Raw genomic sequence first — 18,796 nt, 5'->3', positions numbered from 1 at the left:
CTTATGATCTATAGATCTACTACGTTGAAAGATTTTATAATGGTAACCTTCTAATATCCAATATTTCTATACTGTATTATAATGCATGAGTGATTGAAAATTTTAAGATACCAAAAAAATAAGAACTTTTTCCTTATTAATTTATAATATACATTTAAAATGAGGGTAAATTAGTCTTTTAAATAAAAATTTTTAGTCCTCTATCTTATTACACTTAAGATAGTGTTTGATATGAGGTAATGAGGGTGGGAATGGAATACTCCATTCAAGGGTAGGGTAATGAAAATAAGATTGTTTGGTTGACATATGGAATGTAATGAAGCATTACCTAAGTTATTCCATTCTGTCTAAAGTATTCCTCCAACCCCCCCTCTTTTTTTTTTTTCATTCCGTTCCATATTTCATCTATATCTCAATTTTGCCCTCCCCTCCTCTCACTCTGTCCATCGCAATCTCACCTCCGTAAAAAAAAACCCTTTCCTCGTCATCACGGTCGTCTTCTTCCTCTACTGGTTTCTTCAAAATTACTATTTTCTTCCATGTTTGTTTCCAAATCCCCACCAACCTATTTCTTCACAACTTTGGTTTTAACTCCGGTTGTTACTCTGCCACTACCTCTCACCACCGTCGTGATCTCACCGTCCAAATTACTCTTGGAAATTCGAGTGAACAAAACCTCATATTAGCATCAGAACTATCGGCCACGTGGACCACGGAAAGACCACTCCTACCGACGTATTCATCAAGGCCCTAGCCTCCACCGGTGGCGGCGTCACCAAAAGTAGGACGAAATCGACATCCTGCCGGAAGAATGCCCTCGCGGTATTAAAAAAGATAGTATTTTTTCGTAATCAGTGTTTGATACGTCTGTAAGCTAGATCCCTATTTGAATGATATATTGAAACAAAGCGATCTTTTGTGTGTCTGTTGTTGAAATCCATGTGTTCATACCAAGTTGTTTACTCAAAGCTTAATTTCATGTGATAAATATTCCATTTACTTGTATTGAAGAATTTATGATTTTTGATGTTTTAGTTGTGTTTATACGCTGTTGTTGGTTGAATTTGTTCTTCCACCATATACGCCAATTCCAGAAGTTGTTCTTGAGTTGTGAGATTTAATAGCAGAGTACAATATAAGTATTAAGTTGAAGTTGTTCTTTAGATTATTGAATTGATCTATTTAAATGATTATAAATATGAAGATTATGATCGAATGATATTCTTTTCATATAGCAGTGAAAATGTGAAATAGTCAAAACTTCTAAAATCATATAAATGATTTTATATATTATATATAAGGCAGGGGTATTTTCGATATTTATAATGATTCATTCCTTTCCTGCAAGTATAATCAAACAAGACACTGGAATTTTAATGTTCCATTTCTTTCTCCTCTTCATTTCATTACCCCGTCCATTCCATTCTCTCGTCTATTCTATTACCCCATACCAAACAGACCTTAAGTTTTAACATAATTATAGGTAATTAGTTACACGTTTCCCCCTCCATAACAAACTTATAATTCTTTTACGTATTCTTGCTATATCTTATAAATTATAATGTTTTTTAAAAAAAATCGTAAAGTACCGTGATAACCTACTCATTTTTGTTGATATTTCTATAGTTGTCTTGGTTAGTATCGACGTGTGAATTAAAATGTACAAGTAGATGATGCCTTAGTGTATAAGTGATTAAAGCCCAACGTACTTAGTCATTATCCCAGAATATTTAATATCTACAGAATGTCAAATGATTAAATACCGTCAATTTAATCATCTCATCTATATTACACTTTAATCCCTCATCTTTAACAAAATTATAAATAATTAGATAGTGGTTACACTTTATCCACTTATAAAAAATTAAACCCCCCACGTGATTTTTAAACGAGCATAACTTTTTTGTATGTTAATATTTAAAAAAAAAATACACCATATAAACGAGTATTTTATTTTCTTTAATGTGAGTATAGTATTACTATAGTTTTTTAATTAAAAAAATTGATGTGTTAGGTGATTAACAGTGTCGAAGGGTGAGGAATAACTGAATTGTTAATCGAAACTGAACCGAAATCAACCAAAAACTGATTAACCGAAACCTGAATTAACCGAAAAAGGTTATCGATTTTTTTGTACCCTGATTTAACCAAAATTAACTGAACGGAACCATTCATATTTTCATATATTTCTAGCTTTTATACTTTCAGTTCATGATTTCATATTTTTACCCCAATTTTATGTATTTATACATCCATTTGATGTACCTATACATCCATTTCGTGTATCTATACCTAAATTTCATATAGGGCTGACAATTCTGACACGAACACGATAACAAGACACGAACCTACACGAAGTTATCATGTTTCATGTTTAACCTACACGAACACAAGATTTCCTTTAAGGGGGTTAGGATGTAACACCCCGAAAATTTTCGTCCAATTATGCGACGACACGTGTCCTGAATCTCCAACTAACCTGACTGTGTGGAAGGAGATGGAATTTTTCGTTCAACTATGTAACGACACGTATCCCAAATCTCCAACTAATCCCGACTATATGGAAGGAGAGAGATCAACATTAAATACGTTGACTAGAACGTGTCCTGAAATCTCCAACTAATCCCGACTATGTGGAAGGAGAGGGACTAAAACTGCCAAATAGGAATAGATTAAAGTCCAAGGACTAAAAATATAAAAATCTCAAACTTTGTTGCTGGAAGTCCCTTACGGACTGTAAGGCTTAGCCCATACGGTCCGCAAGGGGTTTTAAATGTTTTTGGGCGCTTGAGGTCCTTACAAACCGTAAGGCACACTCTTACGAACTGACAGAAAAATGGCAACAGGACTGCCTTAGCTGCCAATGTTGCCACCTAACTTGTTTTGTGCCACCTTAAACCATATTAGGACACATGTCCTGACACTAATCAGCTTCTTATTACTCATGGAGAAAAATGCCCGGATAGTCCCTGTGGTTTCGCCTTTTTTCACCTATAGTCCCCAACTTTCTAAAATACCTGAATAGTCCCCAACTTTTCATTTTTTGTTCCCGGATAGTCCCTGGGTCTAACTTCAGTTTGTTTTCTCTGTTAAGTGGGGTGTGAAATGACCAATTTACCCTTTCCTTTAAAAGACCAAACCACAAGGACTATCCGAGCATCTTCTTCATATTTATTTATAAAACCCCATATTATCCCTTTCTCTTCATCCCTGCTCTCTCTGGTACCACCACCACCGTCACCGTCACCTCCACCTCCACCGCCGCCAAGATACGGATCGGGTCTTCATACTCCTATTTTGCTCAAAAATCATTTCATCATCACCGCCTCATAACAACATTGTACTAGCAAGGGCGCCAGATTATGATTCGTAAACACAGAACAACATGAGAATAACACAATGAAACAGGTTTGGTTTCACCAAATACCAGTTTTGACAATTGTTGACCCAAACCAAACCAAAACAATTCCAACCTGAACTAGTTTGGGAAAAAGTCAAAAAACCGAAATGTGCACCTCTAGGTAGATAGATGTTCTTATCTTCAAGGATAAAGGTTATCATCGGACTTTATTGTCGAAATCCGCCATGGCTGCAAACACCATAGCCTCTCTATATGGAACAACAACAGTAGCAGCAGCATCAAATAATTCCCATCACCATAGCCTCTCTATATGGAACAACAACAGTAGCAGCAGCATCAACATAATCACCGGAGTAATCTACGGCTTCTTCTCCGGTCGCATACAACACCCCAGACCCCCCCCCCTTTTCACCTCCCGTTCCCTCTCTGTAAATTCCGGTGAATAGAATGGAGCCAACCAACGATGAGCGGCGGCGGAGGTGTGCTTGTAGACGAGATTTCTCCGACATCTTCCGTCAGCGACATCTCTCTCTCCTTGCACTCACTCTCCTCTCGCTCTGAACAAACGGCCGACCACCATTCGGTGGTGGCGCCTCACGGTGGATATTGGCAGCAGAAGATGAAGATAATGGTGCTCGGTTCCACGGTGGCGTCGCACGACGTCACACAGCAGTATTCAGGTAGTTTTTGGCTGAGTTGTGGTTTGGTCTTTTAAAGGAAAGGGTAAATTGGTCATTTCACACCCCACTTAATAGAGAAAACAAACTCAAGTTAGACCCAGGGACTATCCGGGAACAAAAAATGAAAAGTTGAGGACTATTCAGGTAGTTTTAGAAAGTTGGGGACTATAGGTGAAAAAATGCGAAACCACAGGGACTATCCGGGCATTTTTCTCTTACTCATGGCAACACTTTTCATGATTTGGGAGCTTAAGGATTAGTATAAATAGCCTCCTTCATGATCCATTTGAACTTACACCTTTCATATTTTCTTCCTCTCCTCTTTGGAGCTGCTCCTAATCATTCGGAGCATCCTCCCTGACATTCTAAGCTTTCCTTGAACACAAGTAAGTGTTATCTTTCAGTTCTTTTCCATTATAGTTAATAGCCGAAAGTCAAGTAAATTGACTTTTGCTTTGACTTTCGGTTATGACCATTTCGATCAAGCCGAAGTTCGTATCGAACTTGACTACGTGATCGTAATAATGAAGGTGTTAGTTGCTTGTGATAACACCATCTGATGATCACGTTAAGTAGGCGAAATGACCAGTTGAATTTACATTAAATAAAAGGTCAAAAACGTAAACTTTGCAAATTACGCTAATTAAGTTTTTAACTATCAAAACCTAAAATTTTGGCATTATATCAGTTTATAAAACATATTAGGACATGTGTAATCATGTCCAACTCGTCATTTCTTATTTAGAGCTCGTTTCGTAGTCGAAAGTCAAACAGTTGACTTTTACTTTGACTTTCGATTCTGACCCGTTTGGTCAAGTTTAGGACCCGATTAGGATTTGTTATATGACCATAATATTGTAACGAATAACCTTCTGAGGTTATACCTTCTGGTCATGTCGTTTGATGGGTTTATTGGTGCGCAAATATTATATACTTTTATAAACGTCAAAAGTGCCCTTATGGCGTGAAAATGGTTTTAAACCAATGAGGTATATAATTTGACCTCAAGACTGATTATATAACATTATTAAAAATATTTTGACATAACGGACTCGTCATAAACCTATTCGACTACCCTATACTGTCTATGCACATATGACTAGTTTAAGTAATATAAAATATATAAACTAGTCGAAACGGGCCAATGATTTCAAAACTACTCTAAATCAGAATGTTTAGCTAAATATCTCATATCCAATGAGGCCGTGCACTCGAATGTGTATAAATCACATTCTATTCGGTCAAAGCTTAATCGAGCAAAACTGAACCTATTCTTAAGTAACGGGTCATGTCTAAGGAACTAACCTATGACTCGTATACATTCTAACAGATAACTAATTATGTTCATTGCGGACTTTAGAACCCCCCAGATAATCGGACTTGGGTCAGTAATACTTAGACTTGCGGCTTTTGCTAAACTAAAATCGTTATCGGTTGGAAGCTAGCAAAAAGGTAATTACTTTTAACTTATTTTGTTTTAAAACTTGGGGTATGACAAATATGCTACTTGGAGCAGGTATTATATAAATGAGCCCTGTGATTGCTTATAAATATAAGAACTCGGTTTAATCCGTATTACTTGATAACTGAAACAATTGAGGGTTAATGGTACCGTGTCCGAGCGTCCCGACTCATGAACTATTATGGCCATACGGAATAACGTGCTGGGGTAGGCATACCGACTGTAAGACGTGTTATTTAACTTTGGTGTGTACCTTAATCATTATAGCACTGAAAATGACCGGCTCTGATCTCTGGTTCCTGATTGTATGACAAGTATTGTAAATCTGGTGACAATATAAAATCCCAAGAAATATTAAATGATTACCTACGTGTTTCTCTATGTATAAAACTCTTTTTGAAACACTGTTTTCAAAACGAGTCAGTTAATTGTATTTACTAATGAAAGCTGACGTATTTTCAAAAGATTGAACAATAGGTACCGAACCTTGATATTTAGCTAGGAATCCGGGTCGGCTATGATAAAGGCTATGGAATTTGCAACTCCTTAGCTTAAGGCCTATGATGTTTAAAGCTCTTTTTATTAGATCTCGCCCGTTGGCTTGTACTTGAACATCATCATCATCATCATACTCAGTAAATCCCACCAATAGCAAAGCTAAGGTAGGGTCTGAGGAGGGTAAGATGTAGACAGCCTTACCTCTACCCCGTAGGAATAGAGAGGCTGCTTCCAGTGAGACCCTCGACTCGATTGTAGTTTTGCATCAAGCCTTAGACATAAGGCACATAACACTCAGCAATTGAGACAAATGCCGATTAGTGCATGTACCCCTTGTCTTTCGGCTAATAACGCCACCACATGATGCATGATTAACCATCCGCCTCTTTTAACGTTATTTTCACGAAATTAGTAAAACAACGTTAGAATTAGTGCACTTTCACTTTTGCCACCCGAGCGCCCACACATATATACATTATATGCGCATACCGCAAGCGGGGCTATGGCTGTACTTGAACGCTTGTATAAATTTTATATATATATTCAAGCTTTTATTAAATGAATATTTTTACTCAATACTTTCGCTGCATATAACTTGTGATACTATTATCTAATTGTCACGCTTAAACCCGACCCTTTCGGGCCCACAGGAAATCAGGGTGTGACAATACTGGAGACAATTCAACGCCTATATCTACTGTATTCAAAGTAATCACAAAGCATCATCCATCCTCTGGTAAAGTTAAGCGTAACCTTCGTGAAGTCTACAAGGTAGACGACTCTCTAAATTATTCTTCAACAAAAAGCCGGATTGAAGATGAAAAAGATGAAGCCTAAGATTACGAGTACCTTTTTTTTTTACCCCTTAAGCAACCATTACCTTTTTTCTCTTCCCTTGAGCTACAGCCACTACCTTTTATTCTCTTCAATTATATCCCTTAAGCAACCAAAAGTGTTTGCTTTCCTCCTTAAAACTTTCATTCATATAAAACACGCCACATTATTTTTTTCGTATAATTCAAAATTTTCTCAAGATAGAAAATTTCAGATAATACACACATACATACAAACACATTAAAGTGGGTCCTAATGACCATCATCCCCTCCTGTCACCCGGGGCAAAAAGACCCCTTTCCCTCACCTTTCTGTTGCGAGTTCTGATCCTAAATTTTTCAAGAACTTGTTCACACGCTGACATTATTCAGTTCACCACCATAAATACTATACTTTCCCTCATCATTTTCTCAATACATATTATGGCTGTTTGTACACTTCTAAGCTTCATATGGTTCACTATACTACTGCTAATTCAACCATACCCATCTTTCGGATCACGAACACTCAGTGCCATCGTAACGAACCCTCCGCCGCCGCTCGGGATATGCGCCTCGGCCGTAACTAAATACGGTTACAAGTGTCAGGAAATTGATGTACGGAGTCAGTTTATTTTAGTTTAGTTATAATAATAATAAGTGGTTACTAACAACTGGTTATTTTGTGTTGTTAGGTGACAACGGAAGATGGGTATATATTGAGTGTTCAGAGAATTCCGGTGGGGAGACACGGTGGTGGTGGTGGTGGTGGTGGCGGCGGCGGTGGGAGGAGAAGACAACCGGTTTTGTTGCAACATGGAGTTCTTGTGGTAATTTTTTTTATAATTAGATTTTGGTCACAAGCACACAGATTATTTGTAGGATTATGTGTTTACTTAAACGCCAAAATAATGTTTTTGTTTTTGTCGTCACACTATATTAATTTTGACAAATTATATATGTTGTATTTTAAATATAGAAAATCTATAAGGTTTGGCATTTAATTTGAGTAACTTAAAAAAAGTATCCGGTGATTTATTTTTATCCTATTCAGTTTTTTTTTTTCATTATTTTACTAAAACCTATACCTTTATTTTGCGTATTTTTATCTTTTTAATTGTTGAAATCGAGATACAAATAAATATTAAGTTTATATTTATTTTATTTTAATTTAAGTTATCAATGTCGTGTGCAATATCATGTTTCGATTTTGTCGTTATATAATAAAGATAATAATTTTATAATATATTTCAAATGATTTCCGTCACTTAAGAAAAGAAAATTTCAAATGATTTCCACCACTTAAGAAAAGTGAAAAAAAGAAAAGAAAAAACGAAATAATAGTGCGGAATAAGACATGCGTATATTTGCGTGATAATTCACATCGTCCCATGACATTTCTTACTTTTTTTTTTATTTTTTAGGATAAAGCAAGAAAATAGAACACATGCATGTTGCCACGTCATTATTTTTCATTTTGTTTGGGTCATTAGGTGTGTCCGTCCATATTAGGCTCCGACTTTGTCTCTATATTCGCGGCTATTATCAAGCAATTTATTTCGGATTTATGCATATTGTTTTCTTTTCTCGGTGAAATAATCTTTATTTTATAGATTATTTTTACATTTTTTTTCTTTTTTCGCTTTTCTGCTTCTTTCCGGAATGCATCTTGACTTTAAGGATGAGCAAATGGTATCGGGTACCGGTACCGAATTTAACGAATAGGGTATATTTTCGGTACCGATTTGGTACTGACTTATGACATTTTCTGTACCGGTATTTACCGGTTTTTACGTTAAAATACCGAACCGTACCGGGTATATTCGGCACCGATACCCACTTTTAGAGATTTTTGATACCGAACAGGTACGATGCTCATCCCGCCTCACTTCCCCGTGAATACGTATCAGTAATTCATGTCACCGAAACTTCCACAGTGGCCCACTCCCTCTCCCTTAAAAACAAGTTTGTTTTTAGCCTTTTTAGTGAAGTTCCTTATTTTTAGATATTGACCAGTAAACTTTAATTTTTTTGGCTCCATTATTGTCCTTTGATTATGACCCATTAATTCCAAAAAACCCGTGAAGGATTTTGAGCATTTATTCAAGTCTGACACTTGGACTTAACTCGTACCAACTGCCATATATTTACCAATAAAAATATTATTTTACTTTACTTTCTCTCATATATATTCGAATTATGTAACATAATTTGAATGTTACAATGTAGGATGGCATGACATGGCTACTAAATTCTCCGGAGCAATCTCTAGCGTTGATCTTAGCAGATAGCGGTTTCGATGTCTGGATCGCTAACACGAGAGGAACCTCGTACAGTCGACGACATGTCTCTCTTGATCCCGATAGACCTGTTCGTCCAATGTTACATTTCTTATATTCGTTTATTAGTTATTTGAAGTTGTACATTAAATAACGGTGTCATTTGGTTGCAAATTAATTGTCACATATCTTAGGAATTCTGGAATTGGACATGGGATGAAATCGCAGCTCGTGACTTGCCTGCTGTTATCGCTTATATCTTCCAACAAACGGGCCAAAAGATCCACTACGTCGGACATTCTTTGGTAAACTATCTCACTATTTGATCAAAATAGCAACATGTAGCATAGTTTTAGCTATGACGCTTTCTAGTGTAGAGTTTTCGAATATAAGTCCACTAACTCTTTTATAAGCTATTTATGCACTAAAGTTCTTTCATGATGCTTAATTAATAGAGGTGGTTTTTGTACTACTTTATGCACTAAAGTACACACACCTAATGAGCAAGTACACAACTGTATGATATTATCTTGCACCCATTGTAGGGAACTTTGATTGCTTTGGCATCCCTCTCAGAGGGTAAACAAGTAGACAAGATGAAATCGGCTGCATTGTTAAGCCCGATCGCGTACTTGAGCCATATGACCACCGCACTCGGTGTTGTTGCTGCCAAAGTCTTTGTTGGCGAGGTATGTTCCATGAGCACATTTTCCATATCACAAGCAGCTCACAATTTAGCTAAAAAAACTTTAAATTTCTCTTCAGGTTACTATAGTGTTTGGTCTTGCTGAGTTCAATCCAAAAGGGTAATTAAAACACCTCAGTTTCACTTTCTTATTCTTGATCAAAACATACACATAACATGTTATAAACATATTGTTTTGATTTATCTATAAAATGCGCAGGGATGATGTGAGCCGGTTCCTGAAAGGCCTATGTGCTGATCCAAAGGTTGATTGTTACGACTTAATGTCCGCCCTTACAGGTAGATTACGTTTGGACCGTATAAGTATCAGTAAATTCAGTTAAAGATTATATTATGTTTGATATATATCGTGGTTATTTCAAAGGTAAAAACTGTTGCCTCAACGCCTCGACTGTAGACGTGTTCTTAAGAAGCGAGCCACAGTCTACCTCGACGAAGAACTTGGTTCATTTAGCTCAAAGTAAGTTAGTAACTTTTAACGAATACGAATGGTTTATTTAAAGTGGCTGAAAGGATCCCAAAAACCCAATATTTGCAGCTGTTAGAGATGGTGTTTTGGCTAAGTATGACTATGGAAATCCTGCCTTCAACATAGAACACTATGGCATGCCAATGCCTCCTATTTATAACCTTTCAAACATCCCAAAAGACTTCCCTTTGTTCATCAGCTATGGAGGCCAAGACGCGCTTTCAGACCCTAAAGATGTCGCAAATTTGCTCGATGATCTCAAGTTGCATGATGAAGGGAAGCTTAGCGTGCAATATATCAAGGAATACGCTCATGCCGATTTTATCATGGGTGTAACGGCTAAAGATGTTATTTATGACAAAATCATCTCGTTCTTTCAACGAAATCAATAGAGACATTGATATTGAATGTAACATTTTGCCCTCTAATGACAATAAGTGATCATTTAGCATACGCCAAAATCATCATTTGATAATCGGAAACACAAAAACGTACGTATGCTGCATTTTAGCGTAAATTTCAGGTAAAACGGATTATGCCCGCAAACTAGGAATTATCAGTTGATCACTTTTTTTATAATAAAGTTAACAGAAAGCTATACCAGTTTCATTAATGATAAGTTTCAAAGGCAAGCAAACTCTTTTTACAGGGCTAAAAGATTTTGCTTAGGCTGCAATTCAACTACCTGTGTATTGGTTACAGTGTTACACAAGTATGTTGGAATAATAATGATTTTTTTTTTCAAGTTTCCAACCAACTAATCCAAGGGGCAAATTGGTAAAATAAGGTTATGATATGCTTATACATTTGGTACAACTTTGTAGTATATATACATACCATGTTTGGTTGGTTCCATACACAAATCATTCAGTCAAACAAAAATGGAGAAAGGTGCATATAACATGTTATTGTTCGTTGGTTGTGTCGTAATGTTGCTAATGTTATCGACACAAGGCTCAGCCGAGCAACATATTGTTGGAGGGAAACAAGGGTGGGACCAATCGACAGATTTTGACACTTGGGCGTCGGGTCAAACTTTTAAGGTCGGCGACACACTTGGTAAGCTAAAGTATCTTTGGTATTAAACCATTCGCAATGGATTGTTCTCTTAATTTTCCATAGTAGTTGTTACGTCAATTTAATTGCGTAGAAGTGGTGTTCAACGAATCAAAATTCAAGTCACTCGGTTAATAGGATTGAGTTATATGATTTTTTTTTTATTTCGAATTTGGACTTCGGGTTGGTTGGATACGATTTGAATTTAAAGAAAAAAAAATTAACTCCATTATAAAACTATTGAATTTCTTTTAACATAAAAAATACAAGGTACACCAAAATATCATATTACCAAAATCTAAATTGTTCAATATTAGGGTTCACACTTCTAGAGTTCCCATCATTTTTCATGAATGGCTGATATTGATGTTAGATTTAGGTGTTTGCTAATTGGGTCAGATACATGGAATTGGGTATTTGGATGTTAGAATATTTTTGAAACTGGGTAATTGCTAATTGGTTTGGGCCGTTCTTTATTCTATTCAATTCACCAGCCCAAGTCCCAAAGTTAAAAAAAAAAACGCAATTTTTATGTATATGTATCTATATAAAAATTAAAATTGTTTACTTAGATTTTGAATTTCGAATCGAATCGAATCGAAATTACAAATTTGAAACTAATTTTTTTTTTTTTGGGAAATGTGAGGTTCATTACCTAGCTGCGAAATTGCAACCAATAAGAAAATTACAATAGAGTGGCAATAAACAAGCAACAAGTTATCCCGCAAGCCTCTTTTTAATAACAAAACCATATAAGCAATAGGATGGTTTAAAAATGAAATTTGAATTCAATTCGAATTGAATTTTGAATTCCTCTTTTGTATAGGATGAAAATAGGCAATAGTGTGGTTTGTTCTGGATGGTCTTTCTATAAAACGTTAGGTGACTTGAAAACGATACTTTTATGGCGTTATTTAATGGTTATCTTGTTTTTTTTTCTTTTTGGATAGTATTCAACTATAGTCCAATGCATAGCGTTGCGGAGCTTGGTAGCGAGGATGAATACAAGAAATGCGATGTGGGATCGGCAGCGAATTCAATGAGCGATGGCAATAGTGTGGTGAAGTTAACAAAGGTTGGTACACGATACTTCGCATGTGGTACAGCTGGACATTGCGATCAGGGTATGAAGGTGAAGATTACTACGGTCTCGGCTTCTTCTTCAGGTTCATCACCATCCACACCACCTTCTTCTTCTTCTTCAGGTTCATCACCATCCACACCTCCTTCTTCAGGTTCATCACCATCCACACCGACTTCAACTTCGACTTCAACCTCGGGTGTCATAGGTGTTTCGGGATCATTTGTATTTTTGGCTTCCATTTTGGGGATGAGCGCTTTAATGCACATCTTATTTTAAAGAGAAAAACATATGGATATGATATGATGATCACCCTGTTTGTTTTGATGCCTAATCAATATTGTTTATTGTGTAGCCGTTGAGGAATAGAATAAAATTTGTTTAAATGGTAACATTTCGAACCAATGTTATCTGAGTAAACTACCCGTACAAATAACTTAAACGTACTAAACGTATGAATATCATGAAAAAGACAAAAAAAAAAAAAAAAAAAAAAAAAAAACGCGGTGACATTTTCGTAATTATTTGCTCGTACGATAATTATCAAAATTACTCTACAAATGATCATGTAGAGTAATTTTGATCTTGTAGAGTAATTTGTAAAATGTTCATGTAGAGTAATTTTGATCTTGTAGATTAATCTTGTAAAATGTTTTTGTAGAGTAATTTTGATCAAAAAACTATACCTCGCCAAAAAAACCCCAAAAAACCTACCCCCCCCCCCACACACACACACCCAAGCTAAATGCTAAAAACTAAACTATAAGGCTAACCTCATAACTAAATGCTAAAAAAATTTATAAAATTACTCTACAAGGTCAAAATTATTTTACAGGATCATTTTACAAAATTACTATACAAGATCAAACTTACTCTACAGGGTCATTTGTAGAGTAATTTTAAATTGTATGTTGTTTGATAAAGTTGCAGAGTAATTTTGATACACTTGTAGAGTAATTTTAATAATTACCCTACAAGATCAAAATTACTCTACAGGAATATTTTACAAAATTACTCTACAATGATAAAAATTACTCTACAGGATCATTTGTAGAGTAATTTTGATAATTATTAATAATTACGAAAATGCCACCGTGTTTTTTCAGCAAAACGTTCAGTTCGTACGTTTTGTATATTAAAATTAGAGTTAATTACATGGTTAGTCCCTATGGTTTATAGGAAGTATCAAGATCAGGTATTAATAGTTTAAAGTTACATTTTGGGGTATCAACTTTCAATTTTGTAACAACCTAGAGTACTAAGACTAACATATGTTAGTTTTTTGTTAAGCTTAGGGGTATTTAAGTCATTTTACATCTAAAGAACTAATTATGTAACTATATTGTTAACCAAGGACTGTTTTTGTAACTTACAAAAAAATAACATTTAAATTTAAAAACTTATAAAAACAAATATCAATACCTACCCCCTCTCTCTCTCTCTCTGCGCAGATCGCCACCACCACTTCAACCAAGATCTAGGCAACGTTCGCTGGAATCGTATCAAATAGAGTCGATCTGGGCAACACCCCATCTCTCTCGCTGAAGTATAAATACAAAATGAGGAATTCAAAATCATATCTTGATGTCGTAGGAGTAAAAAAATAATCAAATATGGTGGTCGTTGAAGACCCAAGCTCTCTTTTTTGGTGGTCTGATGTGGTTACAGGTTCTCGACGAACGTTGCCGGAGTATTGTTTTGTCTTTATAGAACGTTGTTGGTTGCCTTTCTAAGAGATTTATTGTCTAGCTATAGAATGGGAGATTAAATATATTATTATTATAATATTTAATCTTGTAGCCATTATAATCATTTATATTATATAGATCAAAATATACTGATAACCTATTAATAATTAGTTGGTAATTGTTGATGAACTATATTACCCTTATTAACTAATTGGGTTTCCTCTTGGTGTATATATAAGGAGATTATTAGAGAGTTTAAGGGTTACACAAGTTAGACAATTTCACAACCCTCATAACATCACAATCGTCTCTCTCTCCATAACCGAAACCATCCCTTGTTTCGGTTCATCACCATCATAACTTTACACCCTAAGGAGGAACCAGATCATCCTGACAAGTATGTCAAACTCAATGGCTGCATCTCTGACTGGATTCTCTGCTGGCTTTTCTGCTGTAACAGGTATGTTATTCATGTTTTCTATTATGTTTAAACAGAACTGATCAACATGTGGTATCAGAGCATATGATAAATTAGTTCTGTTTTTTGTATCCATTATTCTGGGATCAAAATCTGGAAAACAGAAAAGTTTTAAAAGCCTTAAAATCACGGCTGTTTTCGGGTTACATTGAGCCGAAATCAGTGTTTTCAGAAAAAGGGTTATTAATCATGTCACCCGAAACTAATATGGGTTAATTTTATATCCGAGACCCTTTTGAAGTCATTAAAATTCAGGTTTCGGATCCCAGAATTATGCTTTATTTTTCTAGGGTTCACCGCTTGTTCTAAGGAAAACTCGAAAATTCCTTAAGTTTTGGAATATAATTTGGATTAGTGGGTGTTTTTACTGATTTTGATCTAAATTTTATCTATTAAAATTCTCGAAAACTGTTAATAGATAATCAGTTATAATTTTCGAAATCTTTTGATAAGTTTAGATCAACAATAAAACAGGAAACATTATCCCACAATCCCTAAAATTTTGAGTTTTCAGTTATTATCACAATGACAACTATTAACAGTGAATTCGAGACCATCAGATTGCGATTCGAGACCATCAGGTTACGATTCAAGATCATCAGATCTCGACTCGAGATCACAAGGTCTCGACTCAAAATCATAAGGGCTCTCAAAAGTTTACAGCTCGAGACAAAGGTGTCGACTCGAGACCATAAGACTACAACTCGAGACAAAGGTCTCGACTCGAGACCATAAGGTTGCGACTCGAGACCATAACCTTCACAACTCGAGACTAAGGTTGCGACTCGAGACCATAACCTTCACAACTCGAGACCAAGGTTGCGACTCGAGACCTTATAACTGACTCGAGATCTCATAATTCAGTCGAGACCTAACTCGAGACCTCACTCGAAACCTCATTACCTTAGGCTATTTGATGTGAACTAAATTTCAGCTCGGGGCTCCGCCCCGAACCCCGTGTGTCACACCCCCAAAATCCACATGCGGAGTATCACCGCTTGGAGGCGTGACTGACTAGGATCAAGCCACCAATCATATTGAACATAGCGTGTAAATAATAATAAAACCCAAACACAATATAACTGGTATCCAAACAAAACATAGTTTAAGTTGTAAGCGGAAGCATAATGTTTAAAACCAAAGTATAAGTTCAAAATGTAATAAATGTTTAACATGGCATAAGACTATCCATGTCCCACAACGTCCATGCCTCCTCGTGCAAGCTCCAAAGGTGCCTAACGACCTGCAAGGCATGTAACAACGAGTCAACAACAAAGTTGAGCGAGTTCACAGTTGGTTGTTTAGTGTCACCAGTTTGTTTTGAAATGATAAGTTGTTTCGTGTACCACGAGTTAACCAGTTCTTTTGTTTCCCAAACCATAACCATAATCAGTTTGGGGCTTCCCCTGTGAACCACTAGATCGTATCATATCGACTACTAACGAAACATAAGTTGTGCCCTACATCAGTGTCTATCATAACTGACAGTTTGTGTCACACCCCAACCAATGGCGGAATCATCGGGGCATGGCACTGAGCGAAATGGATTGTCCAGAAGTGTTGGTGCACTGAATGTCTGTTGACTACGTTTGTATCGAGTCTTAGGTCTAGATAGGTTAGATTGGAGCACGAAAGTCAAAATAGGATTTAATATGTTAATTTCGCTCATGATGACACATATGTCATTATAAGCGAAATCATGTTCTTGTAATTTCGCTTTTGTGTACATAGTTAGATAGGTGATTTCGCTCATATGGTTACCTGGTGATTTCGCTTATTAGATCACATGGGGTTTCGCTCATGTAGTTTGGAGCAAAATCAGACCAAGTATAAATACCTCATGTGTGATCCTATTTGTAACCATTGGAGCGAAATCAGGTCTTGTGCTAGGTGACGAAACTCTGTCAAAATCTACTCAGAAAGCATTAATAGGGAAGGAAATTGAAAGGAAAAGCTGTTGTTACTTTGTTTACACTGATTTCGCCTTTGTACACAAAGATGAACTGCCTTAACTGACTTATTCGGGTCATAGAACGGTCCAACAAGTGGTATCAGAGCTCAGGACGAGGAGTTCATACTACTACAACTTGATTCTACCAGATTCTCTTACTTCTACTCACTTCTTCTTATACTTTTCTGTTTTGAACTGGTTCCTACGGTTGAAATGGACTGAATTTCGAATATAATGTGTAAAAGATAGAAATAACAAACCCTAGAAAGAATCAGGTTAAAATTCGGACTAAAAACGGTGAAAATTAACTAAAAACTTGATTTCGCTTTTACGAACATCGACGGGTTTCGCTTGAAATTACTTGATTTCGCTCATAAAGACTTAAATTTTCTGATTTCGCTCTTAGATAATTCCTAATTTCGCTCGTAGGGACATAATTTGTTGATTTCGCTCGTGTGACATATTGCTGATTTCGCTTATCAGTCAAAACTGATTTCGCTCGAACGTGTTTACTGATTTCGCTCGAGTGTACATCTGATTTCGCTCATAGGTGATTTCGTTCGAAATCACTGTTTTTCAAAATTTCGAAAATCTTTCTAAGTGTTTGGTGATTTTTCAGGTACGTTCAAGATGGATGACATTTTCTTGAATCCGTTTAGCGACATGTACGCATTTGCTGGAAATTCGGGAGACGATACATCTACAAGCAACAATCATGAGAACCCGCCAAATGCCAAGAAGAAATTATCGGATGCTTTGGAGGTTGAAAGTGCTTTTGGAACTTACAACAAACCACCGAAGCTGATGGCTATCGAGGTGTATAGTCGGTGGGCAAAGAAATTCGAAGATTGGTTGATGACTTTTGCGTTTCCGAGTTGGAAGAGTCTCAAAAATGGATAGGATAATGGAGGCAAAGAGGGTGAAACTTTATCAACATCTGATGAAATAGAGTCGTTTGTTGCTGAGCAGAAATATGTGGCATTGTTGTTTCAATCTGTTCGTGAAAAGATTATCTCTCTGATCGAATATTCTAGTGCAAAAGATCTCTGGGAAAAGTTGAAAAACAAATGTTTAGGAAGTAAAGAAATTGTGAAAAACAAAAGGAAACTGCTTAAAAAAGAGTTTGATCTGTTTGGGTGTTTAAAGAATGAATCAGTCTGTAAAATGATTGAGAGGTTTGGGCATCTAAAACTGGAACTAGCGAGACATGAAATTACTTATCCTCAAGATGAGCTAGTTGACAAGCTGTTTGATTCATTACCGGATGAAATGGATTGGCAGTATTATGCAATGATGCTGAAGAATACGATCAAGCCTACAGATCTTACTGTGGATTTGTTGATTGGGAGACTTGAAAGTCATGAGCTTGAGCTAAAGAAGACACACAAAGTCAATCACTCATCGTACCAGCAGAACTTGGATTTGTATTATCCAAAGAGCATGATGCCGAAGATCAATTCTCCCAAAACTGCGTTTTCTGCTGAGAATGTCTCCACAACGAACAAAGAAAGTCAAAGCAGTGAATATCACAGTGGTTATCACAGTGGATCTTCATCAAATTCAAACCAGTCTGATGCAAAGAATTTGTTTCATTGCAACATCGTTGTAGACATGAAGAATGCTCAGAATTTCAGCGAGGAGTCGGCTAAGCAGCAGATGGTTTTCCTAGCGTCAGTATTGGAATCTTATGAAAGTCTTGTGGCTGGGAAGATTGGCAAAACCAACCTAACAAAAGAGGACTATGATCAAATAGATCCTGAAGAAATGGAACTAATTGACATAAGGTGGTGCATGGCCAGTGCTGTTCGTCGAGCTCAGCGTTTCATGGAAATAACCGGCAGAAAGTCAATTGGTGGACCATCTACCAAGTTGAGGTTTGACAAGTCCAAGGTGACATGCTTCAAGTGTAACCAGAAAGGTCACTTCAAACGTGAATGCAGAAACGCATATGCTGATGAGTCTGAGAATCCGTTCAAGGAAGATTACTACAAGAAGGCGATATATCATCAAAACAAATCAGAGCCGCCAAGAATGAAGCAGACTGGAGAGAACAAAGAGAAATCTAGAGCTCTTGCGGTGATTTATGATGATGAGGGTTATGATTGGAGTAAACTGTTACCGGAGGAAGATGCGGTTGGTTACGCTTTCATGGCAAAGAATGAACCTGTTCCGTGGAAAGACAACAGAAATGAAGAATAGAAGTATAATTACAGAAGGTTGTTGGCCACAAACAGAATGATCAGAATATCTGGTATCTTTTCGGAAGCAAAGAGAG

General features: G+C 36.4%; 2 protein-coding genes across 2 annotated transcripts; both read left to right on the top strand.

Annotated features, from left to right (window-relative positions):
- Positions 1–7,060: 7,060 nt before the first annotated feature.
- On the top strand, positions 7,061–10,742 carry LOC110912222 (triacylglycerol lipase 2). Its single transcript, XM_022156901.2, has 9 exons — positions 7,061–7,431; positions 7,509–7,643; positions 9,043–9,183; positions 9,287–9,397; positions 9,638–9,781; positions 9,858–9,898; positions 9,998–10,077; positions 10,163–10,258; positions 10,337–10,742. Exons 1-9 carry the CDS (start codon positions 7,258–7,260, stop codon positions 10,657–10,659), a joined length of 1,245 nt encoding a protein of 414 aa, XP_022012593.1. The 5' UTR covers positions 7,061–7,257; the 3' UTR covers positions 10,660–10,742.
- A 369-nt stretch (positions 10,743–11,111) lies between these two features.
- Positions 11,112–12,809, top strand: LOC110912224 (uclacyanin-3). Its single transcript, XM_022156902.2, has 2 exons — positions 11,112–11,326; positions 12,274–12,809. Exons 1-2 carry the CDS (start codon positions 11,149–11,151, stop codon positions 12,681–12,683), a joined length of 588 nt encoding a protein of 195 aa, XP_022012594.1. The 5' UTR covers positions 11,112–11,148; the 3' UTR covers positions 12,684–12,809.
- Positions 12,810–18,796: the final 5,987 nt, after the last annotated feature.

Source organism: Helianthus annuus, chromosome 15 (genome assembly GCF_002127325.2).
Source record: "Helianthus annuus cultivar XRQ/B chromosome 15, HanXRQr2.0-SUNRISE, whole genome shotgun sequence".
NCBI lineage: Eukaryota > Viridiplantae > Streptophyta > Magnoliopsida > Asterales > Asteraceae > Helianthus > Helianthus annuus.
Note: the sequence above shows the minus strand (reverse complement) of the source record. Positions and strands in the feature narration are given on the sequence as shown.